This window comes from Equus przewalskii, chromosome 22, assembly GCF_037783145.1.
Source record: "Equus przewalskii isolate Varuska chromosome 22, EquPr2, whole genome shotgun sequence".
In the NCBI taxonomy this organism is placed as follows: domain Eukaryota; kingdom Metazoa; phylum Chordata; class Mammalia; order Perissodactyla; family Equidae; genus Equus; species Equus przewalskii.
Window position 1 is genome coordinate 48677125 of NC_091852.1, and position 27659 is coordinate 48704783.

At 50.2% G+C, this 27659-nt stretch overlaps 2 protein-coding genes across 20 annotated transcripts in view; both read right to left on the minus strand.

The window, feature by feature from the left end:
* Positions 1 to 189: 189 nt before the first annotated feature.
* SPMIP6 (sperm microtubule inner protein 6) lies at positions 190 to 13687 on the minus strand. Of its 8 annotated transcripts, none has more exons than XM_070590304.1 (7): positions 13135 to 13687; positions 5633 to 5777; positions 3410 to 3522; positions 2388 to 2463; positions 1929 to 2163; positions 748 to 834; positions 190 to 352 (listed from the first exon to the last, which is right to left on the minus strand). In XM_070590304.1, exons 1-7 carry the CDS (start codon positions 13267 to 13269, stop codon positions 247 to 249), a joined length of 897 nt encoding a protein of 298 aa, XP_070446405.1. In that variant the 5' UTR covers positions 13270 to 13687; the 3' UTR covers positions 190 to 246. The 8 variants fall into 8 exon arrangements, with proteins under 8 accessions (XP_070446405.1, XP_070446407.1, XP_070446404.1 ...); XM_070590306.1 differs by having other exon boundaries at positions 1934 to 2163; positions 13135 to 13492; XM_070590303.1 differs by having other exon boundaries at positions 3410 to 3525; positions 13135 to 13465.
* Positions 13688 to 13805: 118 nt separating this feature from the next.
* Positions 13806 to 27659, minus strand: part of FAM219A (family with sequence similarity 219 member A) — a 48822-nt gene continuing 34968 nt past the window's right edge. For 3 of the 12 annotated variants that reach the window (XM_070590315.1, XM_070590311.1, XM_070590317.1), the window contains 5 exons: positions 21485 to 21584; positions 18201 to 18303; positions 17898 to 17978; positions 17214 to 17268; positions 13806 to 16719 (listed from right to left, as the gene is read on the minus strand). In XM_070590315.1, coding sequence (XP_070446416.1) covers positions 16561 to 16719; positions 17214 to 17268; positions 17898 to 17978; positions 18201 to 18303; positions 21485 to 21584 — 498 coding nt within the window. In that variant the 3' untranslated portion in view covers positions 13806 to 16560. The remainder of the gene's footprint in view (positions 16720 to 17213; positions 17269 to 17897; positions 17979 to 18200; positions 18304 to 21484; positions 21585 to 27659) is intronic. The other 9 variants (XM_070590319.1, XM_070590321.1, XM_070590313.1 and 6 more) reach the window with 3 other exon arrangements.

Consider the following 27659-nt stretch of genomic DNA (forward strand, 5'->3'; position numbering starts at 1 on the left):
CCAGCTGGACATAAGCTACTGTCATATGTCAGGAGGCCCCTCAGGGACGTCTACTGAGATGATGGGGGTGGGGAGGGCTCAGGGCAGGATGACTTTGAGAAATCGCATCTCAGCTGGGAGGTCTGGCAGAGGCCTGAGTGACTGGTTCGTCACTGCCAGATCCTGCTGGGTAAGGACACAGGAGGCAGCTTTTGGGGTGAAGAGTTTATTGATTGCTCAGCCCCCTTGGCCCAGCCAGCCCAGGCCCTACCAGCAGTGGTAGTCGGGATAGGTCTCAGACACAAACTCAGGGTGGACGACATAGCTGTTTCTGTGGAGGCCACCGGTCTTCTTGAAGTGACTTGTGTCCCATCTGTGGGGAGAGACGGGCCAGCCCTTTTGGACCCTTATACCTCCGATTCCAATTCTCCGAGCTAACCTTATCCCAACATTTTGCCCCTAATACTGACCCTAGGCTCCAACACTGACCTCCTGACCTCAGGTTCTACTGTAACGCCCTCATCTCTTGACTCTAAGCCCCACTGCCAATGTGGAACCCCTCAATGAGGCCTCTACGCCCTCTCACGGGGTCCTCCAGTTCCTTGCCAGCTTTGAGGTCCCCATGGCACTAGCGCCCCCTGGTGGCACCTTCCAGTCAGTGTATCGTGGCGGACAGTCTCCGCCCCAACTAGTCCCCGAGTCCCTCGCCGCGCCCATTGAACAGCCCCCGGGGTCTTGTGTATTTCCATGTGTGCGCGCCAAACTTACCTAAGGTTCGGACATGGGTAGTATGACAGCGGGGGAGTTATAACAGCACACTGCATTCCGGGCCGGTGATCGTAGGGCGATACAGTCCTGCAGGAGGAAGCGGTGGGCAGGCAGGGCTAGGGCCTTTTGATTTCCCCCTACCCACCAACCCAGACCAAGACTCTGAGCGGCGCTTCAGGCGTCAGTCCTACGGCTCCGAGATCCTCCCCTCCGGCCTCCTGGCCTTCAAGACCTCATCGAAGCATCGTCTTTGGGAAGACACCTGGATCTCCTCCTCCCCGTAAGGCCTCGTTTCTGCCGCGCAGTGGGCCGTGGAGCCGGCTAGGCTCTGAGCAGGGTCGGGCTCCAGTCGTTGAGGACCTAGGAGCGCCCGGATCCTCGCCATGGAACGGCGATTACTCCAGCACTATCGACCAGGCGAAGTTTCTGAGGCCCAGGCACTTTCTCGCTACCTTATGCTCCCCTTTGCCCAGTCTCGCACAGTGAATCAGGTTCTCTGCCTGCGGAGGCGTAAGGGATCTCCATGGGGTTAGGGACAGGGTTCAGGACCCCCTTCGCAGCTCTCTAGACGGACACAGACGCTGGAGCTCTCCGGGCTCGGCCCACCCGGTCCCCGCCCTGGGCAGGGAGAAGGCTGCGCGCTCGGGCCTCAGTGTCCTCGACAGTCACACGCGAGGCTGTTTCCCTGCAGAGGTGGTGCGGGACTCCGAGGGCCCCTCTGGGAATGGGGTCACCATTTCCCTGCTCACTTAGTACCTGGCAATGACCCTGCCCATTACTGACAGAGACCCGAGGCCCAGGAAGAGAGGACACTTTTTTGAGGACGCATGGCACACTGCAGGCTAGAACCTGCGTCTCCGGCGCCAGGCGTCCAGGTAGGGGGCGGGGCTGGAGGGCGTGGGAAGGGGATGCGACTTGTTTGCGGGGTTTCTTTAAAATAATCCCCCGGCGGGGTCCCCAAAAGAGATGTAAGTCCGCTCAGGCCCTGGGGCCGGAGGGCGGGACGGGCGGCCCAGGAAGGGGGCAGAGCGGGCTGGAGACTGGGCGCCTCCGGCCTCGCGGCAGGGCCGAGCTGCAAGTGGGGCGGGACGCGGCGCGCAGCCGAGGGGGCGGGGCTGGGATCTGGGGGCGGAGCTTGTCTGGGGGCGGGGCCCAGCTGAGAAGCGCGGGGCCCTGCGAACCTTACAGTCGGCAGGTCGGCGCACGGAGGCCGCGGGCGGCGCTCGGTGCAGGGTGCCCCGGTGGCGTAGTAGTCCATCCCGCGCAGACAGTAGTGACGGCCTGAGCAAGGGCTCTCATAACCCTGGAAGGGCAGGCGGCCCGGCAGCGGGTCCACGCACCCGCACCGGGGCGCGATCTGCGGCAGCTGCTGGTTCCGTGACAGCGAGTTCAGCATGTTCACCACCACATCGCGCTCTGCGCCCGCGGACCCCGAGCCCGGGAGACCCAGACAGTCACAAGAATGGGGACAGACAGGAAGACATGGAGACAAAAACAGGGACAGTCAGAGACAGGGTTACACCCTGTCCAGGACCCTCGGCCTCCGCCCCCGTCCCCCACGTCCCCATCCCACCATCCTTCTGGCTTCCCCTACCCGTTCGGCTCCACCCCCCCCCCCCCCCCCCCCCGCCACCCGTTACCGTAGGCATTGAGTCGCTCTGGCTTAGGAGGGTACTCCAAGGGCATTCCTCGAACTGCTGTCTCCATCCCGGCCTCCTGGAAGTGGCACACACGCTACCTCAAGCTCTGGCCGAGAAGAATTCCTCCTTTTGAGGGTCCTCCCAGAACACCCAGACCAGTGCCAGGCCGCACCTTCTCCCGCCCTCCGGATGCTCCCTACTCCCCCAGGCTCTGGGTGTTTGGGGTTGTCGCCGGGCAACGCGTTTACTCCGCCTGCCGGGGGTGGGGGTGGGTAGGGGGAGCTGTAGGTGGACTGGCCAAGACCCGGGCCTGTGACATTTCTGCCTCAGCGTTTGCCTTTGATTTTACTCCTCTTTGCCTCGCTGACTCTAACAGGGGGGTTTCAATATTGCCTGCCCATCAGAATCACCTGGGGAACTTGTGGAAAATTCCGATTCTTGAGGAAGTTCTGATTGTAGAGGGTTCAGCCAACCCGAGGTCAGCCACCAGCCTACAGTTAAGAACCCCTGCTCTGCCCTGGGATCCTCTCACTTTCCCTCCTCCCTCCGGCCTGGGGCTGCGCCTGAACTCCTTCCTATTTCCTCCGAAGACTCTCCCACATCTATCTGCACTGTCTCTGGGGGGCCTTGCTCTCCCTCCTTTTGTCACTGCTCACATCACAAAGGAGGGAGAGTGAAGCAGGTGGAGTCAGCCTACCACTGATTCCTTGGCCAGACCATGTGGGAAGGGGCCAGGGGGCAAGCTTCAGGAAGGCAGCACATCAAGGAGAGCACACTAGCCATGTCCCCACAGAGCCTGGACAGAGATGAGGACCCAGGGGACCCAACCCCTTCCATAGCTCCACTCCTGGGCTCCCTTGTCTCCTAGAAAATACAAACCCCAGTTTCACAGATGGGGAAGAGCCCTGGAGCATTGTTGCTAGGAAAGAGATGAGGAACTAATGGTGAAATATAGTCACTGTGGTTTGGGAGATGGAGGGGTGTGTGTTCCAGACCCCATCTGTGCTGGGCACAGTAGATACCTTAGGCAGCCGGGGAAGGCATGTGGCATATTTGTTCCAGCCAGTGTAGTTGTAAGGTCCCATCCTCCGTGTGTTATACCGGTTACTGCACAGGTAGTTTGGGGTACATTTGTCTGCTTGACCATAGGGGTAGAGACATAAGACAGTGTTATTCCTTGCTCTACCCCAGGATCTGAGACTCCTGAGATGTTTCCCCTCTCACAGATGTTTTCCCCAGCACAAAGCTGGGCTCTCCCTGATCCCCTTCAGGCCAGCCAAGCCCAGCTTGGCCCTACACTTATCTTAGACACTGAGACACAGCCCATTTCCCACCTAAGGCTAGCCTTCAAGTGGGGTCTGGATCCTTTGAGTTGATACTTTGCATCCTGGCACCACCCTCTCTGAGTCAGCCAATGTGGAAATGGGGCCTCCTCCCAGTTCCTCCCTCTCTCTCATCTTCCACATCCAGGCTCCAAAACGTGCTTATCCTGCCTCCTTAAAATCGCTTGAATCTCTCCCCTCTTCCAGTCCTCCATGATCTCAGCCCTGAATCTCTGTAGTGCCTTAACCAGGAGACGATATAATGTCGTGGTTAGTAGAATGGACTCTGCAGACAGACAGCCAGGGTTCAAATTTCAGCTCTGTGAGATATTAGCTGTGTGTGACCTTGACTGAGTTAATTAATTTCACTGTGTCTCAGTTTCCTCAATTTTAAAATGGGAATAATAGTACTATCTACCTTACAGGGTTGTTGTAAGATTTAAATGAGTTAATATATGTAAAACCCTTAGAGCAATGCCTGACACATAGAAAACTATTATTATTATTAGCCTACTGGTCTCCCTACCTCATTTTGAAATCCTACAGTCCAATCTCTACATAGAAGCTGTGGCACTTTTTCACAAATGAAAATCTGACCAAGACACTTCCCTCCTTAAAACCCTCCAAAGCCCCACCCATCCAGTCACCCAAGTCTGTCCTATGAGGCCCTTGTGATCAGTCTGAAAGAACACACAGGAGAGACATCAGGAAAGGGGGTCTAGGAGCCCGAGAGGATGAGCAGGTGTAGGTGGGGGGCAAGCTGTTGGGTTTGGAGTTCTGGGTTGGTGGGTTGGACACACTGAGTTTGAGGTGTTTGGGGACATTCAGGTAAAGATGACCATAATCAGATGAAGGAGAGTGGAATTCTGGTAAGAGGTCAAAGTTAGGAATAAAGACTTGGAGTTGTCAGTAATTAAAGACAGGGTTAGATAAAATAGTCTCAGGAGAGGAGTAAGGAGAGAAGAGGGCTCAGATTACCATCATGAGGACCCCACGTTTCCAGAATGGTTGGACAAGAGACCCAGGAAATTGAGGCGTGAGAGAAGCTGAGGAAGGAAGGAGTTTCCAGAAGTAGAGACTGGTCCGAGAGTGAAATGCATGGGGTTGGTCTCATAGGTAAAGTTCAAAGTGTCCCTTGGACGTAGTAATGAGAACCCCCAAGAGCGCTTTTTATGTATGAGTGTAGGAGAAGCAGACTCCCAATTCCAAATCGATGAAGATTTATCATCAATTCACTCAGCAGATACTTATGAAGCCTGGTGCTGTTCTAAATGGAGGGGGCACAGCTGTGAATAAGACAAGGCTCTCTGCTCGTTTGGAGACAGATGATAAGTACCTAACCAAATGGGAAAGATAATGTCTCGTAAAGTGTAAGAAGGAGCGAGGAAGTAGAGACAGTTGAGTGTAGACTATGTTTCCAAGAATCTTGGCTGTGAAGGGGAGGAGCAAGAGAGAATTTTTAGGCAGGAAATGATTTAAAAAGGCTTCCAAGTTGAGGGGAGGGAGGTGTGGTGGGGCAGAGGGATGCAGGGGAGATGGGGAAGCTGATGGAACAGGGTCACTAAGAAGAGGGGAGGAGATGGCACCTGGAATACACTTGGAGGGAGTTTTCTGGAGGTTAATACTCCCCCATCTCTCTAGGGATAAGACCCAGGCCTCTTCCAGTTCCTTGGTGCAGAAAGGGAGTTCCCAAAAGGCAGGGCCTGGATCTCCTCCTCCAGGGTCAGTGTCAGGGTCAGGATCAGGTAAGGTGGTTGGGAGTCAAGCTAGAGTGGAAGTGATTAGAGAAGCAGCCCAGGTCATGAATGGGGATAAGGTTGATATAGGATCAGGGTGGAGGTCAGGATCCAAGGTGGATTCAGGTTAAGGGTCATTGTTGGGTGTCACTGAATGGGGTCAGAGTTGGGTAAGGGGAGGCCCTACCTTCCTCTTGAGAGAGCCAGTATTTCTCAGGCAAGTAAGGGTGGCCCGGCACAGAACCCTTATAGGTGTAGTCCTGCACAGCACATTTGACCATCTTCCGTAGGGCTTCAGGATCCACATGGCGCTGCGTGGTCTGAGTCAGGCCCTGGGCAAGGGGAGAGAGGAAGAAATGGCTAATGCAGAGACCCCAGCGTTGGTGCTGTGCTGGACCTAGACCCAGCCCTATTGAGAAGGACAGCCCAGGTGGGTCTCCCAAACCCCCTCCCTATGCCAGAGGGATCCCCATGCCAGCCTTGGTTCTCTGCATAGTTCTTTCATTTGGATCACCCTTTCCTCCTGTCTTTCCATCCAAGGCCAGGGCTTGGAGGCAGGCATTTGCCCTCAGCCAGAATAGTTTTCTGGTGTTCTAATTTCTTTCCTTTCCTTGGCTGGGAGCTCCTTAAAAGGGCCAAGCTAGGTGTTCCTGTCCTCTTACTTCCAGACTGTGTGCTGCCTGGGAGCAGGTCCTGGGTCTCCCCCAACAGAGCAACAGGCCCCTGGTACAACCTGGAGCCTCAGGAAAGGCTGGCTGCCCTGGGAGCTGGCTACCTTATGCAGGTGTTTTGGACAGGGAGGCCTCTCTAGGAATCTGGCACGTTGAAGGAGAAGAGTGATGGGCTGGAGGGGCACCTGCTTTAAATCTAGTTTCCTGACTCCAACCTGACCCTGATTCTGCTGTGGTTCTAATCTTGTCACCAGTATTACCCTTGACTCTGACGCTCACTTTGCTCTGGTCCTCTTCTCACCCTAACCTTTTTCCTGATCTTGGTTCAGATCCTGGGCCCCTCTGCTGCTTGGGGTTCGCCTCCTCTTATCCCATCACCCCTGGTTGGGCTCGATCTGCGGAATCCCAGACCAAGGCCTCCCTTTGGGGCCCCCTTGTCCCCAGCTGAGGGCAGAATGCCAAGTTAGTTGTGGGCCCATAGGTCTCTGCAAGCAGCTGAGTGGCAGGGGAGGGACACCCAGCAAAGTCAGACACCAGAAAGGACTTCCTCCTAGAGGGCAGCGAGGTGCTGGGATGGTGACACTGCCACCCACAGTTCCCCCTTGTGATCTAAAGAGCAGAGGCTTCTCTTAGCCAGGAATGAGACCTTGCTGCTCCTAGTGCTCCTACTGCCCTGAAAACCCCTCAGCTGAGGGGCTTCTTGGATCCTCTGTGCCCAGCTGATGTTCTGTTCTGTGGGCAGATCCTGCACAGTCATACTCCGTATTGGCAGAGGGCCCTATGATTTGGCACTCCCCTGAGCTTTACACACACACACACACACACACACAGGTCCAGACACATAGATGTATGCACCCTCATAGACACACATACAGACGTACATCTATACATACGCACTCAGACATACACACGCACACGTACGCACACACAGATACAAAAACAGTTATTTAGAAGAACTCACATCGTTAATTTTTCCATTAGGGGCTTTCCTCAGATATCTGTAATCTTTGATTACCTGCTCATCTTTATGAGTAGGAGACTAAAAAGCTTATTGGAGGCTTTGAGCTGTGGTTGGCTTTGTTAACCATAAGCATCATTGTAGCATGATCTGGCTAGACTATTTTTTCCAAACTCTCTCAGTAATTGCAGGTCCTCCTCTGGGCTGATCAGATCCTTCAGAAGAGACTCCTTCAGTCTTCAGCCTGAAGGTAGTGACCCAGCTGCCAGTGTTCTGAGAGGGGGGCTGCTGGGGGTTTTAGCATTCAGTCTATGGAGGGTCACCTGTTTTCAATATGGTACCCTGCCCTCATCTGGGCCTGGTATCCCCAGTCCTGAGACCCTTGCCAACAAATAGGCCTTCTGACTTTTGCTGAGATCGGGCGGGGAGTCCCCCTGTGGCCTGGAATAGAAGAGGGGATTAGTGGGTTTAACTGCTTCTTAAACAGCAGTTAATAAGTCATCCTTATTTTAGCCCTGGTCCTGTCCCGTGTTCAGTTCCAGAGAAGGCCAGTATTACCAATTCCTGAGCCTTTTGAAAATTCCACAGTTTTAAGTTGAATTATATCTTGTGTTTCCCACTGCTGGCTTTGGATTCAGCTTTCTCAGATCTGCTAAGTCAGTTACTACCTATCTGTCATACTTTGCAGCTTCCAAAATTTTGTTGCCGTTGTCCCTTCTTTCTCACTATTCTAGTGAGCTCATGTCTTAAATATCCATTTACTGTAGTTTTAGAGGGGTTTCAGGAGGGAGTCAAAACACGTGTTCAATTTTAACGTGGAGAATTATAGTTCTTTATATATTTTATATACTAATCCTTTGTCAGTTACATGTTGCAAATATCTTCTTTCAGTTTGTGGCTTGTGTCTTCATTTTCTTTGTGGTCTTTTAATGACCAGAAGTTATTAATTTTAACATAGTTGAATTTATTTATTTGTTTGTTTATTTAAATGGAAACTTTTTTTTTTTTGATAAGGAAGATTGTTGCTGAGCTAACATCTGTGCCAATCTTCCTCTATTTTGTATGTGGGATGGTTGAACGGTACGTAGGTCTGTGCCTGGGATCCAAATCTGCGACCCCTGGGCCACTGAAGCAGAGCGTGTGAACTTAACCACTACACCACTGGGCTGGCCCCATAGTTAAATTTATTAATCTCTTCTTTCATGTAGTGCTTTTGTGGCTTGTTTAAGAAATCCATCCATACTCTAAAATAATGGAGACAATGTCCTATATTTTCTTTAAAAACTATATAGCTTAAATTTCCATATTTAAATCTTTAATCTGTCAGGAATTGCTTTTTAGATTTGGTGTGAGTTAGGGATCAATTTTATTTTTATCTATATGGATAACCCATTGTCGTATTGAGTAGTCTATCTTCTCCCACGTATTTCTTTTTTTTTTTTGAGGAAGGTCAGCCCTGAGCTAACATCTGCCAGTCCTCCTCTTTTTGCTGAGGAAGACTGACCCTGAGCTAACATCCGTGCGCTTCCTCTACTTTGTATGTGAGACGCCTGCCACAGCATGGCTTGATGAGTGGTGCCATGTCTGCACTTGGGATCCGGGCCAGCGAACCCCAGGCCACCAAAGCAGAACCTGCACACTTAACTGCTGTGCCACCGGGCCGGCCCCGCTCAGAGATTTCTAATGCCACCCTAAGCCTGGTATATCTTTTCCCATAGGTTTACTTTCATCATCTCTGCTGTATATTGTTTCCATAGATGTGTGGCTCCATTTCTGATCTATTTTATGCCATTAATCAGTTTGTCTATTTCTACAGTAATACTATGCTTTATGAATTCTATAGCTTGGTAATAAATATTAATACCTGATTTGGGAAGTCCCCTTCTTCTTCAGGTGTGTTTTAGCTATTTCTTGGGCCCCTGCTTTTCTCTATAAATTTTAGAAATACCTTGTCAAATTCTTCAAAAAATCCTGTTGCAATTTTAATCAGAATTGCATTGAATCTTTATGTTAGTGACTCCTCCTATCCACGAGCATTTTATATCTCTCCATTTTTAAAGTATTTTTAAAATATTCAGTTTTATAATATTATCCATAGTTTTGCACATTGTTAGATTTATTTCTACTTACTTTTATTTTTTGTTGCTAGAATGATATATATATATATTTAAATTTCTTCCTAAATATTTGTTGTTGATGTAAAGAAATGTGATTGAATTTTTGTGTTATATTCATCCAAGTTTCTAAATTCTCTTATTCTAATAATTTGTAGATTTTATATGCACAACTGTATCATCTGTGAATAATGACAGTTTTTTGTTTTATTCCTTTCCTGTCCTTGCATCTTACATGATATCCTTTTCCAATATACAACTCACATGATTTGTTTTCCAATATTTTGGTTCTTTCCTTAAATTTTACAAATTAAAAATCATTAGAATTATTTTCTATAGGCAACGTTTGCTTACATTTATCTCACTAATTTCTTAGGTCACCATTCCTTCTTGCATCTCAGACCTTCCTTTTGTGATCATTTTCCTTTTCCCCAAAGCATATCCTTTAGAATCTTCCTTTATTATAGGTCTGATGATAATAAACATTTTAGTTTTCATTTGCCTGTAAATGTCTTTTTCTTTTGTTCTTGGGAGGAAGATACTTTGAAAATGATTTCTCTCTTTCTGTTTTTTAAGGTCATCTCTTAAGCCAGTGTTGTACTGTTTCACTGTGAGGTACCAAAGTGTGGAATTCCTTCTCTTTATTCTGTATCTGTGGATTCATTTCTTTCAGTAGTTCTGGGCAATTCAGAGCCTTTTTCTCTTTGGATAATGCCTATGTCCTTTCCGCTCTTTCCTTCTGGGACTCCGAGTAGAGGCATGAGGGATCTTCTTTTTCTTTCATATTGCTTGTTTCTTTCATATTTTCTCTCTCTTTGTCTCTGTGGGGCATTCTGGGAAATTTCTTCTGCTCTATCTTTCATTTCACTGACACTCTTCAGCTGTGCCTAGTCTGCTCTTCCACTGAGTTTTTGTTTTAACACATATATTTTTTCATTTCTAAATTTCTATTCAGTTCGTTTTTACATTTCTTTGGTCTTTTAAAGATTTGTCTCTTCTTGCTTGCTCATTTTGATGATTTCACATTTTATTTTTAAAAAATTGTAATAATTATTTGTATTTTTTAACTGTTAATTTCAGTATCTGAAGTCCCTGGTGGTTTAAGTCTGTTGTTTGCTGTTTTTGCTGACTCTGTCATGTGGAGGTTTGTTTCCTTTTGTCTCTTTTTGTGAACTCAGATTTGATTGACCTTACTCTGAAGGATACCTGGAAACCTATGCTGAGGATATTTTCCACCATAGAAGATATACTTTCATCTCGTGTGTGCACGCACTGGGAGGGGGCAGGGAGCTGGGGATCATTGAACTTTCTGATTCAGAGTGGAATTCACAGGTTTAGTTCCTTCATCTTTCAGCTAGCTTAAGGCTTAAACTTCTGCTTGTGGTGCTGATATTGGCATTTGTCCTCAGGGCAATCCTGTGCTCTAAGTATACTAACCACTCACCTCCATGAAAGTCCAAAACAACATAAAGATTAATTTTTATGCAGGACCTAGTTGTTTCGAAGCAGGAGGGACCTTCAGAGTTTCTAGACCACCATACTGCCAGGAGTAGAAGCCTTGCATTCATTCTTAATCCTATCCCTATCTGGCTTTCACTCCTGCCCACTCAGTGAAGCCAGATTACAAGGGTTACTACATCCAAGAGATCCCTTTCTGTGTGGACAACATTTGACACTGACCTTTGTCTAACAATGCTTTCTTTGTTGTTATCTCTTTGATTTTTCTCCTATCACTCTGTCTCCTTTTATGGCTCTTCTTCCTTTACCTACCCCTTAAATATTGATATTCTCCAAAGTTCTGTCCTTGGCCATTTCTTATGCTTCCTTGGCAATCTCATTCACTCCTATGAGTTCAGCTACCACCTACATGTGACGATTTCAGAATCTATATCTGAAGCCCAAACCTCTTTCCTTTGCTTCAGATAAGTATATCCAACTACCCACCGCACATCTTTTCCTGGAAGTCCTTGAATATTTTCATCCCAAAATGAACCCCAAATCTCTCTCTAATCTGCAACTCCAAATCTCAGTTGGCAGCACTACCATTCCTCCAGTTGTCAGAGCCCAAAACCCAGGAGTCCTCCTAGTCTCTCCCCTCTTCTTTATGTCCAAATGGTCATGGTGACCAAGATCTGTTGATCTACGTCTTCAAATTCCCTCCTTTTGCACGTAGGAAGCAGCCAGCCACTCTCATATTTTGCTGGGGGAGGGGGATTTAGATTATTACAACTCTTCTTACAACAATTTGAAGCATAGATCAAAAGTTTTAAAAATGTACATATTCTTTCTCCCAACAATTTTATGTCTAGAAATTTACCCTAAGGGAATTATTGATGTATACAAAGATATTTGTACCAAAATGATTATACTAGCGAAATTTTATAAATAATCTAAATTTCCAATAATGTAAGTTTCCTTAATATATTTTTGTACATTTATAAAATAAAATACTATGTCATTAAAATTATGATAAAATAGTTTTTGACACAGGAAAATGTACCTGATGTATGGTTAAATGAAAAAAGCAAGATTCAAAATATTAGCATACATTATGACACCATTTTCATGAACAATAATATTTGCTTCCTAAAAGGGCATATGATCTTTCAGTAGTGAGACTGTAGGCCTTTCTTCTTTGTACTTCTTTGAGTTATCCTCATTTCCTGCACTGAGCATATATGTATTTTGTAATTATAATAATTGTTTTTAAAATTCTCTCCTATTGAACAAATTCCCCTGTTCACTGCCACGGTCTCTCCTTACCTCCCACCCACACCCTCCTCCTCACCACCTCACGGGGCTTCCTGCCCTCAGCCTCAGCCCCTCCAGTCTCCTGCTACTGTGGCCAGAGTGGTGTAATTCAATACAACCCTCACATTCCCGGGTTCACCACCTGGAGCATTATGTCGTGTTCTCAGCACAGCCTGAGGTTCCTCGTGGTCTGCAGGCTCCTCTCTTACCATACGTAGGGCTAACCTCTTGGTCTGCTCCAGCGGTTCTCAGTTCCCGGTGGGTCCCTACCCGCAGTCTGCCCATTCTCCCGGCTCTTTTCTGCTGGAAGCCTCCTCCCCTGAATCTCTCAGTAGATCTGCCATTCAAGGCCCGGGAGTGCTCCCCTCTTTCCGGCTCTTGACCAGCATGTGCCTCTGTGGGCGCATGTTCCATACCGGGCTACTCTACTTGGTCCACTTGTTTGCTGAGAGCTCCTCAAAGGCAGGGCCTGACCCTCCATTGTATCTGCACTGTGCCTGGCACATGTAGATACTCAGCAAAGTTCTGTTGGATGGTACGCCCAGATAAATTCCCTTAGGCAGAGTCACAATTAGACTCACAGATCTTCCCTCTGCTTTGTGAAAGCTCTACAGGCCTGCTTGGCCAACTGTCTTCAAGTACAGACACACAGATGCAAGGAGACGGTGATATGCACGCATAACCACATGCCTATAGGACATTTTCTGGCATATCCCACAGGTGGCCTCAGGGCTTTTGCACTTTCTGATCATTCTGCCTGGAACCCTATTCTTTCAGCTCTTCACGTGGCTAGTTCTCTCTCACCTTTCCAGTCTCAGCTCAACGTCACCTTGAGAGAGAGGTCTTCCAAGACCTAAGCAGCTCTCCCTCGTTACTTTCCATTTACATTACCCTGTTTATTTCCTTCATAGCATTTTGGAAAATTGTAAAACTCATATTTCTTGATTATCATCTATCTCTCTCCACCTCCTACTGGGGTGAAGTAGGAGGGTACCATGAGGGCAGAATCTTGTACTATTTTATGTATCATTATAAATTCCATGCCTTTGCAAATGAATGAAACACACACACACAGACACACACCCACAAAGCTACAAATAATTACAAACACACAACAACAACCACACACTGGCAGTCATCTGGACATGCATGGCCATACACTCTGGCCTGCCCCCTACCCCCAACCTCCACTTACCGGGGTCACAAATTTGTTGGCTTCCCAGGCCCACAGAGGTGGGTCCTTATAGACCTCCTTGATGGAGGTAGGAGCCCTGTAGGAGTCACTGTAGGTGCTGATTGGGGTCTTGGTCTTGCGGGAGAAGAGGAACATGGTGGGGTCTAGGGGATGCCGTGGTGGGCTCTACCTACCAAGGGCTCCTGCAAGACATCAGTGACCACCCCTCGCCCAGACAGCCCACACCTCCCGCCTGGCAGGTGCCCCTAGTTGCTGTGACCCCTTGTGGAGGATCTCTCAGCTTTTCTCCCCGACAGCCTTCCTGCTCTTACCCCACCCTGCTTCCCCCTCCAGGATGGGCACTGCCCATTATGATATCACCTAGCTCAGCCACCATCCCTGGGGAGGTGAGGAGGGCCTATTCCCTCCCTACCCCCAGCCTCTTCACCTCCCAATTTCCAAGAGTTCAGAGGGCCCCTGGAGATCTTCTAGGCCAAGCTTCTCACTTTGATGAAGAGAAACGGAGGTTCCGAGGGGTCAAGTGACTCGCCCAGGGTCATGCAGGGGTCAGCGGACGGCCTGGTAACCCACAGGTGGAGGCAGAACGAAATGTATGTTCAGAGGATCGGTTCTCTCCCCTTCCCAGCCCACCTGCCCCTTGCCCACACCCCAGGTAGGGAGCTGAGGCTGGCTTGTTTGATGCTTTTAATATCATTATTTGTGTTACACGATACACAACCAAGGATGATGGTCAATACTGCGATGGAAATGTTAAAAAAAAAAATATTATACACGGCTCATGTCTTCCACACACCTTCCTGGAAATAAATTAGTGAGCGCGGAGAAACCTGGCTGGGTGACAGCCAGAGCTGAGGGTAGAGGGAGTGTTAAGGCAGTATCTACAAGGGGGAAGTGTGGCAGGGGGCAAGCTAAGGCCTTGATTCCTCCCCTCCAACCTCCCAGACAGGGAAGGAGGGAACCACGCACTCTCCCTAGACTCCGAAGTTGCTGGCCGCCAGCTCCCTCTCTCTCTCCACCGCTCCTACACTGCCTACGCTGCCTCAGTCAGAAGAAGCCGTTGCCTGCCAGGGAACTAGGAATATCCTGTAGGGAGGGAGCTTTTCCCTGGTTCCTCAGGGCCAGAGAGGTTGAGCAGTAGGCCAGAGTCACACAGCAAGTCAGTAGCAAAGGCAGCAGTCTAAATGAGCCCTGGTGGAGGCCCTGCCCAGAAAAGAAGAGGTACCCATGTTCTAGAAGGGTGAGTCAAGGAGCCCAGAGTGGTAGTGGTGGTAGGAGGAGGCTTGGCTCTGGGGCCCAGACAACAAGCGGTGGGGATGCTGACCAGGGTGGGAGAGATGGGCTCAGATGGGGGCCAGCATGGGCCTTGTGGGCCCTGCAGGTGCCTTGTCTGTCCTTGCCTCCTGTTGGCATTTTCTCATCGTCAAGGCAGGTTTCCTGCACTTGAGGAGGTAGGGACGGGTTGGAGGGGCTGAGGGAGCAGAGCGGCACCTCAGCACTTTCGAGCTGGCAGCCCCAGGGTGTGGTGCAGGGAGGGGTGCTACCCTCCCTCAGCCAGCAGCCTTACTCTGTCTTCTCACTGCCCTCTCCCCCTTCTAGCTCCCACCCCCAGGAACAGCCAGCAGGGACTGGGCTGTGGGTGTGTCCTTTGCATGCCTGCAGGGTGTGAGTGACACAGATGAGTGTGGATACACCAGCATGTGTGGTGTAAGCATGGGGGAATGGGGAGTGTACACCCTGGCCCTGGGATATGTGGCTTGTGGGGCAGAGACCTGAGCAGTCTTAGGCTATCTGTGCTTTTGTTTTTCTTCACATGGGGGCAGGTCTATATTGCCCAGTCCCAGGGGAGCGCCTTGGTCACTTCTTCCCTCTTGATTTTCATCTTCGGCTTTTCTGGCACCCCTTCCCCTCAACCAGCAACAGCAGCAGAAGCAACAGGACACACATTCTGACTCACAGACATCCCATACTGCTACACACACAATAGATACCCCTATACACACACATTCACAGACACACGTATTCCCAAATATATCTACACGAGCTCAGACACACACAGGTCCCGTAGGAACTTCCCCTCTCCTTTCCACACAGACATACGACTTAGGGAGCCCCTAGTACTCAAAGACACACAGAGTCCTCCTGCACATCTCCACAGAAATTCCTGTGAAGAAATTCCTTCAGATTTGAAAGGACCTTAAAAATAATTTCAGACACTGCTCATTTTACAGTGGAGGAAACCGAAGCCTGGAGAACACAAGTGGCTTGTTGACGATCCCAGGGAGACGCCAGAGCTAGGACCGGAACCCAGGCTTCTGACTCGAAGTCCAGGGCTCTTGTCCACTGCACTGCTGAGCAGCCTCTCACACTGTTAACAGACCACACAGTCACTTCCCCACCAGGGACACTCACACCCGTGACAGAAACAGACATCTGGAGAGACAGAGACACACCCTGACAGCCTCAGGCACACACACCTTCTGCCAACCTCTCCCTACCACACATGCAGCCACCGTATTCTCCTAAGCTTGCTTCCTGGGAGGTTCTTTCTGGGAAGCAGCATCCGGGATCTTGGGCTGGAGTGAGATGGGAATGGGGCATTCGAGGCCAGCCTTACCTCCTGCTTCCGGCCTGGGACAGAGACGAATGAACACAGCGTGTGAGGGGGCGGAGGTTGGCAGAGAGATAGACGTGTTGGTTAGGGACAGGTGAAGACAGATCATAGCACCCCAAACTCTGGCCTGGCTCTAAAGCCCACCTTACCCTCCCTCGCAACCCAGAGAGCAAGGAACGGGGTGAATGGGGCAAAAAGGAGGAAGAAGGCAGTGATCCGATGGGTGGGGGCGATGTCCTGCTGGGCAGCTTTGCCAGGCTTCCCATCTGGCGATGAGGGGAGACACACAAATAGGTGCATGGGCCAGCAGGGCCCGCGTGGAGGGGGCTTTGAGGTGCTGGGCCCTGCCCCGTGACTGCCCTGGGCCTTTCTCCCTCCGAGCCCCTTTCCTCGTCAGGCTGGGGCTGGGGGTTTCATGGCTTCGCTGGGGTGGGGCCGAGTCCCTGCTTTCTGATCCCTCCCCCATTCATTACTGTTGGCTTCCCTGCCGTCCAACTCCCCGTCTCCCGCACCGGACTGCAGCTTTGGGGAGGGGGGCAGGGTGCTGGGTGAGGTCCCCCAAGCGACTGAACAAACAGCCCCCACCCTTCCTCAGCCCCCGAGGTGGAGAGAGACCCGGTTTTGGTTTCTCCGGCTCCATGAACACACAGAGGTACACGTCCTACCATAGGAGGAAGCAATGACTGTTACGAGGTTGGCGGCTGTAGGGGGCGCGGGGGCCGGGGGCAGGCGGAGGAGCTGGGGTGGGGTGGCCCCTGCCCTGTCCAACCTGGCCCGCGGTGGCCCCGCCCCGGGAGGCCGCAGCGGCCCGCCCGCTACTGAATGTGGCAGGCGGTGGAGGACGTGGCCTGGCAGCACATGCAGGTGGGGTTCACGGACTTGGGGGGGATGAGGTCCAGGTCCTCGTCGTCGGGGATCTCATCTAACCGGTAGCCGTCCTTCAGCAGCTGGATGTTCAAATCTTGATTGATCTGCTGTAGACAAAGGGGAGGGAGGCTCGGGGCGATCCGGAGGCGGGCCGCATCCCCAGGCCATCCGCACCCAGCCTGTCCCATTCCAGGTCTCTCCGGAAACCCCAGGCTTCACCCCTACTCAGGCCCCACCTCAGTTCTGGCCTCTCTTGCTTACACGCACATCCTTGCGAGGCCCCGCCCCACTACAGACCTCACCCCATTCTACCGGCAACTTCCCACCTCAGGTCCTGCCTCTGCTTGGCCTTGTCCCTATTTCAGGCCCGCCCCTATAAAGTGTCCCCTGTATTTCATACCCCATTCTATTTAAGAGCCCTGCTCCAACCCCGGGCCCGAGCCCCGCCCCTAACCATCAAGGCCCCGCCCCACATGCGCTCCGACAGCTTTGCCTGTCGCTGCTCTGCGGTGAGATTTGGGCGCGTTGGCCCAGCCCTTCTCCTCGTGGAGGTGGGCCTGCGCAGGTGTGGTGTCTAGGGCAGAAAGGGATGGGGCCTCACCTCAGCAGAGGAGTAGCCAGAGGAGGAATATCTGGACATGTCAAAGTCATCATCGCTGCGGTGGAGGAAAGAAGACAGAGAAGTGACTCTGGGAAACTAAATAGAAAGCTCCCTGCACACGCTGCCATCAGTCAATACCCCATTCCTCCCCCTTCCTTCCTAATAAACAGCAAGGGCTAAATAAAAACTATGCTTGCTGTGCAAATGCAGTTTTAAGACAGGTTCCCTCGCCCCCCCTCTAAATAAATTGTCACCCTTAACCTCCTTCTAAATAGAGCTGCCACTCCCTTCCCCTCATCCCTCTACCTTTTTATTAGGCCCGAATCATCCTGGCGTGTTGGATTTTCCCAAAGTCCAGGTGCAGCCAGGTGTGTTCCCAGCAGCAGGGCTCCTCCCTTAGAGGGGGCAGAGCACTAAGCATCGCATCAGAGCCCTTTCTAGGGGCAGCCATAGGATCCGTTGTCCCAGGACAGCAGCACTGTGCCAGTCCCCTCTTCCTCTCTCTGCTCTCCCCCACCTCCATGTAAAAAATTCCATTCCCTGGGGGAGTCACCCTTGGAGAGCACCTGGCTGTCTGAGGAACACCCCAATTCTGACAATATAGCAGGTGTGGGCTGTACAGCCCACTTTATGTTCACATGGTTCCTGTGGCTTGCCCAGCTCTCCCAATATCCCCATACACACCTGTCCGTGTCAAGGGCTACCAGTGGCTTCTCGTCTGGGCTCTGGTCAAGCGAGGAGTAGCCTTTATTGGGGACGACCAGCCTGGGTGAAGAATTTGGGGGATTGGATTGGCAACTGGAGCACACAAGCCTGGCAAGGAACTGGGTGGGGCCCTGACATCCCCCACCTCCCACCCCTTGGATCCTGTTGAGACTCTCCTCTCACAGAGGAGCTGGGCCTGAGGAAGGAGGAAAGGGGAGAGGCTCAGGACCAGCAGAGATAGCTGCTGACTGGCAGGGTCCAGGCAGGGCAGGCAGTCTCTACCTTGTCCGGGCCATGACATTGTTCTTCTTGGGTTGCTGGTTGACGGGGCTACCCATGCTGCCATTCTTCAGGGAGCCCTTCCGGGCCAGCTCCCGCTGCTTCTCTGCAGGGGAACATGGGAAGGAAGCTGTGTCCTGCCCCCAGGGCAACCCTACCTTACTGCTCAGGCAGCTTGGGCTGGGCCTTCATTGTGAAACCCCTTGCTTTCCTAGGAACTGAGGCAGGGATCCCAACTCCAGGCCCTCCTGCTTGGTGGAGACAGTAATTGGCCCTGCACAACCCAAGGCAGATGGTGAGGGGCAACAGGAGGAGGCTGACGCCTGTCTATCAGGAGCTACGTGTACTCCCATGTGGGGCAGTCAGTCTGTGCTTGATGCCAGAGAAAGGCTGGAGAGGGAGAGATGGCGCAGAAGGATGGAGCAGTCAGGACTTCCTGCAGGTGACAACTTGAGCTGGAGAGAGGCAGGCATTCCAGGAAGGAGGGGTAGTGTATATAAAAATGTTTTTAGAGGGGCGAGCTCCGTGGCCTAGTTGTTGAATTCAGTGTACTCCACTTTGGGAGCCCAGGTTCGGTTCCTGGGCACGGACCTACACCACTTGTTGGCAGCCATGCTGTGGCGGTGACCTATATACAAAATAGAGGAAGATTGGCATAGATGTTAGCTCAGGGCGAATCTTCCTCAAGCACAAAGAGGAAGTTTGGTGACAGATGTTAGTTCAGGGTGAATTTTCCTCAGCAAAAAAAGGAAAAAAACGTGTTAAGAAATGAGTATAATAAGTGTGGATCTGGATGGGATGGAGGGGTGAAGATGGAGTCAAGTTGGAAAAGTACGATACATTTATTTGGTCGTTCATTTATTCAACAAACATCTGTGTCACCAGTCATGTCTCAGGTCCTGTGCTAAGGGGCTGGGGGCTCCCCCTGATTACAAACCTAGAGCATGAAGGCTTTGAGTTTGGGATTAATGCAGAAGGAAAAGGAGCCACTGAAGGTTGTGGAGTGGGAGAGGCAGAATGGGGCTGGCAGTGTAAAGGGCAGGAGGCTGGGGGAGCCCTTCTGGCTGTACTTGTGACTCTTCTGCCAGCTTCTGAGTTCTCTAAGGCTCCAGAGCCTCCCAGATTCATGGCACTGGCCACCAGGTAGCCCACTGCCTCATGTGTGGCACTGTTTCCAGTAGCCATAGCTGTCTGGATCCTGGAGGGAGCCCATCCACCCTTTCCTACTCATCTCTAGTAAAGCCCAGAGGTAGGAAAAGGACCGTTGGTGGAGAGGGATGCTACGGGAAAGCTCTCATAAAATAATCACGAGCTCCAGACAGGAAGGGCAGGGTGGGCATTTCCAGCTACTGTGACCCAGGCCTCCATCTCCCAGTCTCTGCCTCTCTTTCTTTGCCACTGCTCATCTGACTCCAGTTTTTTCCCAGCCCCTTTCCAGCAGGCAGCAGCTGCCATTACCACTCCAAGCCTCTAGGGGGTGCAATTTGCCTTAAAGTTCCTGGTGGTGATTTTCTTGACAGCAACAGGGACAAGGTTGGGAATTTTCATGAGGAGCTTTGGTGGTAAAGTAATGGGGACGAAAAAAGCGTTGCTTTAAAAGCATATTGGAATTGTTTAAAATAGTGAAAAATGCAAACAATAAACTGGAAAAGCCAAACTACAAACTACTATGCAACCATTTAAAAGAACGAAGTTGTTCCCTCTATACTCATATTGGAAGGGGTTCCAAGACATTAAGTGGAAAATGAAAACAAAAACAAAAAAGTTCCAGAAAATGTGCACAGTGTGATACCACTTATGTTAAAACACAAAATAAGGGCCGGCCCCGTGGCCGAGTGGTTAACTTTGCGCGCTCAGCTGCGGAGCCCCAGGGTTTCGCCGGTTCGGATCCTAGGGCAGACAGGGCACCGCTCATCAGGCCACGTTGAGGCGGCGTCCCACATACCACAACTAGAAGGACCTGCAACTAAGATATACAACTATGTACCAGGGGGATTTGGGGAGATAAAGCAAAAAAAACAAACAAACAAACAAAAAACCCCACAAAATAAAACTAGAAAAACCAAAAAAGCTTGGAATGATTATTTCTGGGGAGGAGAACATGTGGGGGAGAGTAAAGGAGAAGTTATACTTGCTAAAATACTTGTATTGCTAAATTAAACAAAAACAACCAAACAAAACTGAGTGCAGTTTGAGTCTGGTGTCTTGGGAAGATGAACAAATTCCACTGAGAGAGCTGCTCTCTTGTTTAGAAAAATAGCCTGAGGGGCTCCCTGGATGTGGTCTGGAAGGAGAGGAGCAAGGCAAAAAAAAAAAAAAAAAAAAAAAAAAGCTGAGTAAAAGAACAGGTCTCTGAAAAGGAGTCCTGGCAGCTGCAGAGGGAGAAGGTTTCAGAATAGATGGGAAGGGCTCTTAGGACGAGGAGGCGTCCAGTATTTGGTGGACAGCTGGAGCCTGAGAGAAAGATGGACAGGAGGGTGGCAGGGAAGACAGAGGAGTATGAAGGCTAATGGTGACTTGTATTTAATTGTAAACTCTTTCCTGGATGCACTGTGTTGTAACTTCTCGTCATGAAACCAAATTTTTACTAGAAGTCTGTTATGGTCAGCAGCCTTGGGTGAGTGAAACTTTGGCCCCTGAAGGGAAGGGCAGTGTTCATGGGGTGAGGTGAGAACAGCGGCAGGAGCGAGGGGCAATGGTCGGGAGCCAGGGGCTTTAAAGGAGCAAACACGGACGTTGGAGTGGACATGAGATAAACTCCCAAGAAGAGGTGAGCCCGCAAAGGGGGCAGGTATTTGGGGTTACTAAGAAACAAAGGGAAAGCTCCCTCAAACGAGCCAACCACGCCCTGAGACCTCCAGACAGGCTGAGGTAGGAATGGGGAGAGGGGCTCAGCTTCTGGGCTTTGATCCTCATTCCTTTCTACTCTCAGACATAGCAACTGACACCCACCTCGAAGACAGCTTCCTCTTGGTCTGGTCCAGTGTTTGATGGCACTTCCAGCCCTCTCTCTGGGGTTCCATCCTGCTATCTCTGCAGCTACCCCTGGCATCTCTAGAGCCTTCTTGGCCTCAGAGATGCCTCCTAGAGTTCTGGGCCCTGCAGAGAACTGTTACTTCCCTCCTTGCCTTGCAGGAGATAAGGTGCTTGGCAGTGCCAATGGCTTGGTGGCTTGAGTCGTGGAATTACCTAGCCTGAGTTGGTTTATTTGTGGCACCTCATTGCAGACCCAGCCCAGAGCACCTTGTCCACTCCCCACATCTCCCTCACCCCCCAGACACACTCACCCAGCTTCACTTGGAGCGGGGATGGTTTGTAATTCATGGCAACTGACTCACCCTCCCGGGCGCCACAGTCTCCGTCTGAGATGGAGGCGGCGGCTGGGTCCTGCGAGGAGAAAGCACAGACGGAGCTGTTAGGAAGTGAACATGGCAGGCTGCTCTCAGCCCTGAAGCTGGCCATGTCACCTGTCCTCTGGGCCTCTGGGGGTATTCGCCCCTGGCAGCAGGCAGGAGATTCAGAGAGGGAGGGGCAGACCCACCCACCCTGGGAAGAAGACCCTGAATTGGGTAGAAGAGCCAAGGATTGTGGCCCCACTTACACCCACCTGGGTGTCTGTCTTCAAAGTCTTGTGCAACCCAGCCTTCCCCCAAAAGCCCACTTCAATTCCTTAAACCCACAGGACGTCCTTCTCCAACTTCCCATACTAGTTGCCCTGCTCCTAAGGGCCCTTCCTGTGTACTTGTTTGGAAGGGTCTTTCTGGGTTCCTGTGCATTTAAGTCTGGATTACAGTCAGAGTTGGTGCTCCCAAGACAGGCCTTCTCCCTGTTTCCCCAGCACTAGACAGGTCCTGTCACAGGATCCAGAGAACTGACTAGCTAAGCCAGGCCAGACTTCAAGGCTGCAGCCACTGGACAAAAAGAGTTCTCATGAGGCCTTCTCCATTTTACAGATGAGACCTAGGGAGTGTCTCCTGGGAGAACCTGAAAGGGTGGCTGGGTATGCAAACAATGACACATCAGCTGGTGGCCGGTTGGTCCTGTGCTGCTCACTAATCTAGCCTCATTATTCACTCCAAAACACCCAGACCTCTGCTACAAGATCCAGGGCCCTGGCCCACCCTGCCCTAGTCAGTTGGAAGGCACTGGAGTCATTCATATTCTCCCTGAGAAACTGATGACCAGCCATTGATATGGGTGCTGCCATCCTAGGCATCTGCCTAGGACCACAGAGTGGTAAGTGCAAGGTCTGAGGATTGCAGAGAGGATCAAGGCTGTGCCCGTTCTGTCTCTGGGGATGCAGAGAGCAGACAGATAGGCAGGTAGAACGCTACAGGACTCGCCCCACAGTGTCAGGTCCAGGGATCTGAGTGGCTGCTGGTGACCCAGCAAGGGAAGAATATATAACCATTACGGTGGCTTCTGTCCCTTTTAGAATGAGGCAGTGGGAATGAAAACACGCTTGTCACTAAGGGCAAAGGGAAAAGTCTGCAACGTTTGGGAAGGAAATCCTGGCTGTATCTGTGTTCCTTCAGGCCACCCAGAGTGCAAGGGCCTGGGTGGGCCGTGTTGCCATAGTGGTTTGAGAGTTCCTGAGGGTAGAGCCTGGGTCTCTGTCCTCTGCTCTGATTGCCACACCTGAGCTGAGGTTGCCGCAAGGCTGTCCAGTCCTCATCCTCTGCCTCCCTGGTACAGCTCCTCCTTGGGAGACTCCTTCCTGACAGTGCCTGTCCCCTGCAGCCTTGGAGAAGCAGGCCTCCTGTGGCCTCACATGTCTCTCTGCAGCCAAAACAGCCTCACAGGTGCTACCTGCAGGGGACATGGAGACTTGACAGCTGGGCTCTGGCTTTCGCCTTAGGCCACGGGGAGGAGGGATCACTCCCAAAGCAGCCTGTGGGACCTACCAGGGAAGCATTAGCACATTTCCAATTTCCTTAGTCACATTACTTTTTCTGCAGTATTTGTCATGTCACACATACCACACCCATTTGGAAATGGCTTCCTCCCCTGGCTTTCAGGACATTGTGCTCCTTGGGTCATCTTGCCTCTTTGGCCATCATTTCTGTCTCCTCCCACAGCCCTTTGTCTCCTTTGCAAAGTCCTGCCCTCAGCCCTCCTCTCTCTCCTTGGGGAACCCTGATGTCTCCTACAGTTTGGATTAACATGTTTACACTGGTGACTTCTAAATCTATGGTCTTCCAATCAAGCATCTCCTCCATAACCCTCAACCTCATCCATCCCATGAGAGTTCAAGCCTCACTGTCGTTTCCCTGGGGCTGACTTTAAAAACATGGGCCCTCAGGCATTTGGGGCTAACTTCCCTCCCTGGTGCAGATGAGTTCATCAGTTTCCTCTCTCAGGGCTGGAAGTACTGGGTAGCAACGGTAACACTGGAGGGAGACTGTGCAGGAAGGACGGGGCCTGGGTGGGGGCTGGGAAGCTGTGGAGCAACTCGGGTCACAGGGACACACATGGTCTTCGAGGCCACTGGGCAGGTCCTGGTGGCATTTGATCCCTGAGTGAAACTGCCAGTCACTTTGGGTCATTGAGCCAGGGTGCAAAGCCCTAGACTGAGAAGCCCCTTGCAAAGCCCACCATTCAGCATCTCGGGTCACTGTCCGTGATAGAAGGCCATCTGGTGGCAAGAACAAAGGTCTCTGGCACTGTGCCTGCAAACTCAAGCCTTTACTGTAGGCTTCCTGTATGTCTTCCCTGAGAAATGCAGCCAGTGCACCATAAGCATCACATGGAAATGTAATCAGGGAGATTAAATGTGAAATATTCATGAATATAAGTATCAGAGAGGAATCCAGGCAGAAGGAAGCGTCTGGCTCCAAGAAATCAGGGAGAATTTAAAATGCTCCCCAAGGACATTTGACAGGAGTTAGCTAGATCCGGGAACTAGAGTGGGGATTAGCAAGATTATTAATAAACACTCAGCAGAGACAGACATTGAAATGCATCTCTAATAGCAACCCATGTTTCTGCAAACCTTCAAACAAATTCTCCGCAGACTGCAGAAATGATTAATAGCCCAGTCTCACTGTTTCTGGGACAGGATACATAGGCTAATGGCCAGTGCAAACTCAATACAACCAGAGGAAGGCAAAAGTGCCAGAAGAACCCTGAGAGTTAGTCTGGTCCAGTGATTTTCATTAAACTGTGTTCCCCGAACCCCGTGCCTTGGGCGGGGCTGAGTGTGAGAGGGGAGCAACAGGAGGAGGGTCTGGCTGCCCTTCAACCAGAGTAGATCCACTTTTATTTCATTTATATATCAGCTTTCCGAAAGATTTTGGTTGGAGAAAGGGTTCTGTTGCCTTAAAAAAGGTTAAATCCATTGATTTAATCCCATCTGGCCTTTAAAAAATATTTTATTATGGAAATTATCAAACTTACACAAAAGTAGAGAAAGCAAAATAGTGAGATCCTCAGTACCTATCACCAGCTTCAACAAATATCAACTTGTCAACCCATTCTGTTTATAAATCTAGGCTCCACCATTTACTAGCTGCCTGATCTGGGCTTCAGTTTCCTCATCTGTACAATGGGACTAATACTAATACCCATGTCAAGGGTTTTTGCCAGGCAAAATGAGGTAATATATGTGAACACTTAGAATAGTACGTACTGGGCACTATATCTATGCTAGCTCTAAACTTGTTATTAGTACAGGTTCTGTGAGGCCCACACAGTCATTGGCAGTGTGCCCTGGGAGGGACTGGCCCACAGCTGCAGCCCTGGCACCACATAGGCTGGGGTCTGGCTTATGTGGGATGTATCTGTGGAAAAGGTGCTTCCTCCACAGGGCGAGGAGAGGCCTGGCTTATGTGGGTTTTATCTGTGGAAAAGGTGCTCCCTCCACAGGGTGAGGAGGGGCCTGACCAGTTGGCATTCTGCCTCCTCTCCCTCTTCTCACTCCACTCTGCTACAATTCCTTCACTTATTGAACAATGGTAGGCCTGGGGCTCATAAAGATAAACAGGAAATAGGCCCATCCTTAATGAGCCCCCAAGAACTATCCATAAAGGTAAGAAGGGCCATAGAACAGTACAGGGAAAGGGACAAAGGGAGGATGGTCAGAGAAAACTGCACAGAGGAAGACACTTGAAAAGATCTCAGAACATTGGTTTACCAGTTAGCTTAAGAGGAAGGAGAAAAGACATTCAGGGAACATCTGCAAAGGCTCAGAAGCATGAAACTAGCATTGCATATTCAAGGAACAGTTAGTATTTTGCTATAGTTGAAACCTAGAAGATATGATGAAAAGTGGCAGGAAATAAAGTTGTGAAGTTGGGAGGGCTCAGATCATGGTGAAGGATGGGTCTTGATTTTGATTTTGTTCTTTACTCAGAACATGATGGGGAGCCAATGAAGCCTTAAGCAGGAGAGTAACATGATCAGATTTGAGATGGAGAAGGACCCTTGGACAGCCATGTAGAATATGGATGGCAGGTGAATGAGTCTGGAGGTAAGGACAAGGAAACTACTACAACAGTGCCAGCAAGAGATGACAGGGACCTGAACTAAGCAGGAGCAGAAGATGAAAGGACAGAAAGGAGGATATAAAAGAGGAGGAGTGACAGACTTTAGAGACAAAATATAAGGGTCCAGACAGTCCTGACTTTCTGTCTGGAGTAATTGGGAAAGAGGTACTAATTATTCAGACAGACAGTGCAGGAGCTACAGCTACATTGCCAGGGAAAACCAGATGAGTTCCATTTGGGATATGTTGAGTTTTGAAGTGTCTTTTGGACACCCAGATGATATCATTAGTCAGTAGGGTTTGAGGTTTGGGACCTCAGGAAAGAGGTGTGGGCTGATGGTGATGGAAGCCACAGAGGGGAATAAGCCCTTTCAGAGAGAAAGAGCAGAGGAAAAAGATAAGAAGCAAGGATGGAGCCCTGGGGAAAATTAAACCTTAGGGAATGAGTGGAAGAAGGAAACTGAGTAGCAGCAGAAAGGTGAGATGTAGGAAAAGATCTAGGAAGCCATTCAAGTAGAGTTTCAAGGTGGAAGAAATCAACAGTGTCAAATAAACAGATGGGTCCATAAGATAAAGACAATATTTAGAAAAAAGAAGTCATAGGCGGCCTCAGCAAACAGTTTTAGTAGAGGGGTAGGAATAGAGCCCAGATTACAGAAGATTTAGGAGGGAATAGGGGATGAGGAAGCAGAGATAGTGAACACAGGCACTTCTTTCAAGGAGCCAGACTGAGAAGGGAAGGAATGAGAATGAATGACAGCCAGAGGGAGCTTTGGAGCTGAAGGATTTCTTTGGAACTAGTGAACACCTGACCACTGTCCTAGATGAGGGGAAGGAAGCTGGGTATAAAAGGAGATGTTTGATGGGGCATAGTCTTTGAGGAGACAAGAGGAGATGGAACCAAAACCTTGGACTAGAAGAGGAAGGCTCCTTACTGAAAATAGAAGAGAAGTGAAGACGGGTGGGGGATGCAGATAACATGGAGGCAGAAAGGTGAGCGAGAAGTTTAAAAAGTTAATTCCTAAAAGCCTAGCTAGGTAAAGGAAGGGAGCAAATATTAACGGATCGGGGAAAAGAGGGATACTTGGTGGCTGGCCAGGAGTGGAAGGAGACCAGACTGGCTGGGCTCCCAGCTACAAATCCCCATCTTTCACCCACCCTTGATCTCGGCGCCAGGATCAAAGGCGCTCTCCGTGGTCCTGAACATTTCTGCCTTTGTCTTGTGGACTGAGCACAGATGATTCAGGGTAGAGACATGATTCAATTTTAGCTTTCCCACAGGAAAGCACTAATTCTCAGGAAGATTGAAATTGAAATGGATTTAGAATGAGGTATGAAGAGGCAAAGTGCTTGTACCAACTTTATCTAACCTTTCTTCACTGAACACACATGAATTTTCCTTTAGTTTTAGGAAGGAGTTGGTAGAGGCAGTTCTCAGTTATGAAATGCTGAAAGCCTACCTCTGGAATAGAGTCATGTCTGTACCCTGTTCAGTCCTCCTAGGTGAAAGAAGGAAGCAGGACAGACCTAGAGCAGAAACAGGGCCAGGATGATGGATAGTGCTGATAAGGAAACAAGAAAGCAGGGAAGAGCTGGAGCTCAGGCCACTCTCTGACACGTGGGCACAGCGAGATAGTGCATCAAAGACCAACTCTGTTTCTATCACAATTTGTTAAGAGGTCAGCTCAGAAACTACCTGGGGCTCTGGTCCCCCTGTTCAGGGTTATGCCACTTGCCCCACTCTCTTGGCAGTGGGTGGGAATAAGCACATTTAGATATCATATTTTATAGGAAGATTTAGAAATTACAACTCAATGCCTTTATGTTCAATGTCCATGGCTGGGCAGAAACCTAACTTCCTGTCCAAAAATATTCAGTAGTAGTCTAGGCATTGGTTAGATCTCTCTACTTTCCTGCAGATGGCTATTCATCGAGTCTCTAAGGCATTCCCATCTGTCCCTGACTTCACATCTCAACAT

What these genes read in the sequence shown, in the direction of transcription:
- SPMIP6 (XM_070590303.1), bottom strand. Translation starts at nt 13,269, where the DNA reads ATGTTCCTCTTCTCCCGCAAGACCAAGACCCCAATCAGCACCTACAGT. An exon ending in AGAGCGACTCAATGCCTACG is followed by an intron (nt 2,164 to 2,387) that starts GTAACGGGTGGC and finishes CCGCGGGCGCAG; the next exon opens with AGCGCGATGTGGTGGTGAAC. An exon ending in TACCCATGTCCGAACCTTAG is followed by an intron (nt 353 to 747) that starts GTAAGTTTGGCG and finishes CTCTCCCCACAG; the next exon opens with ATGGGACACAAGTCACTTCA.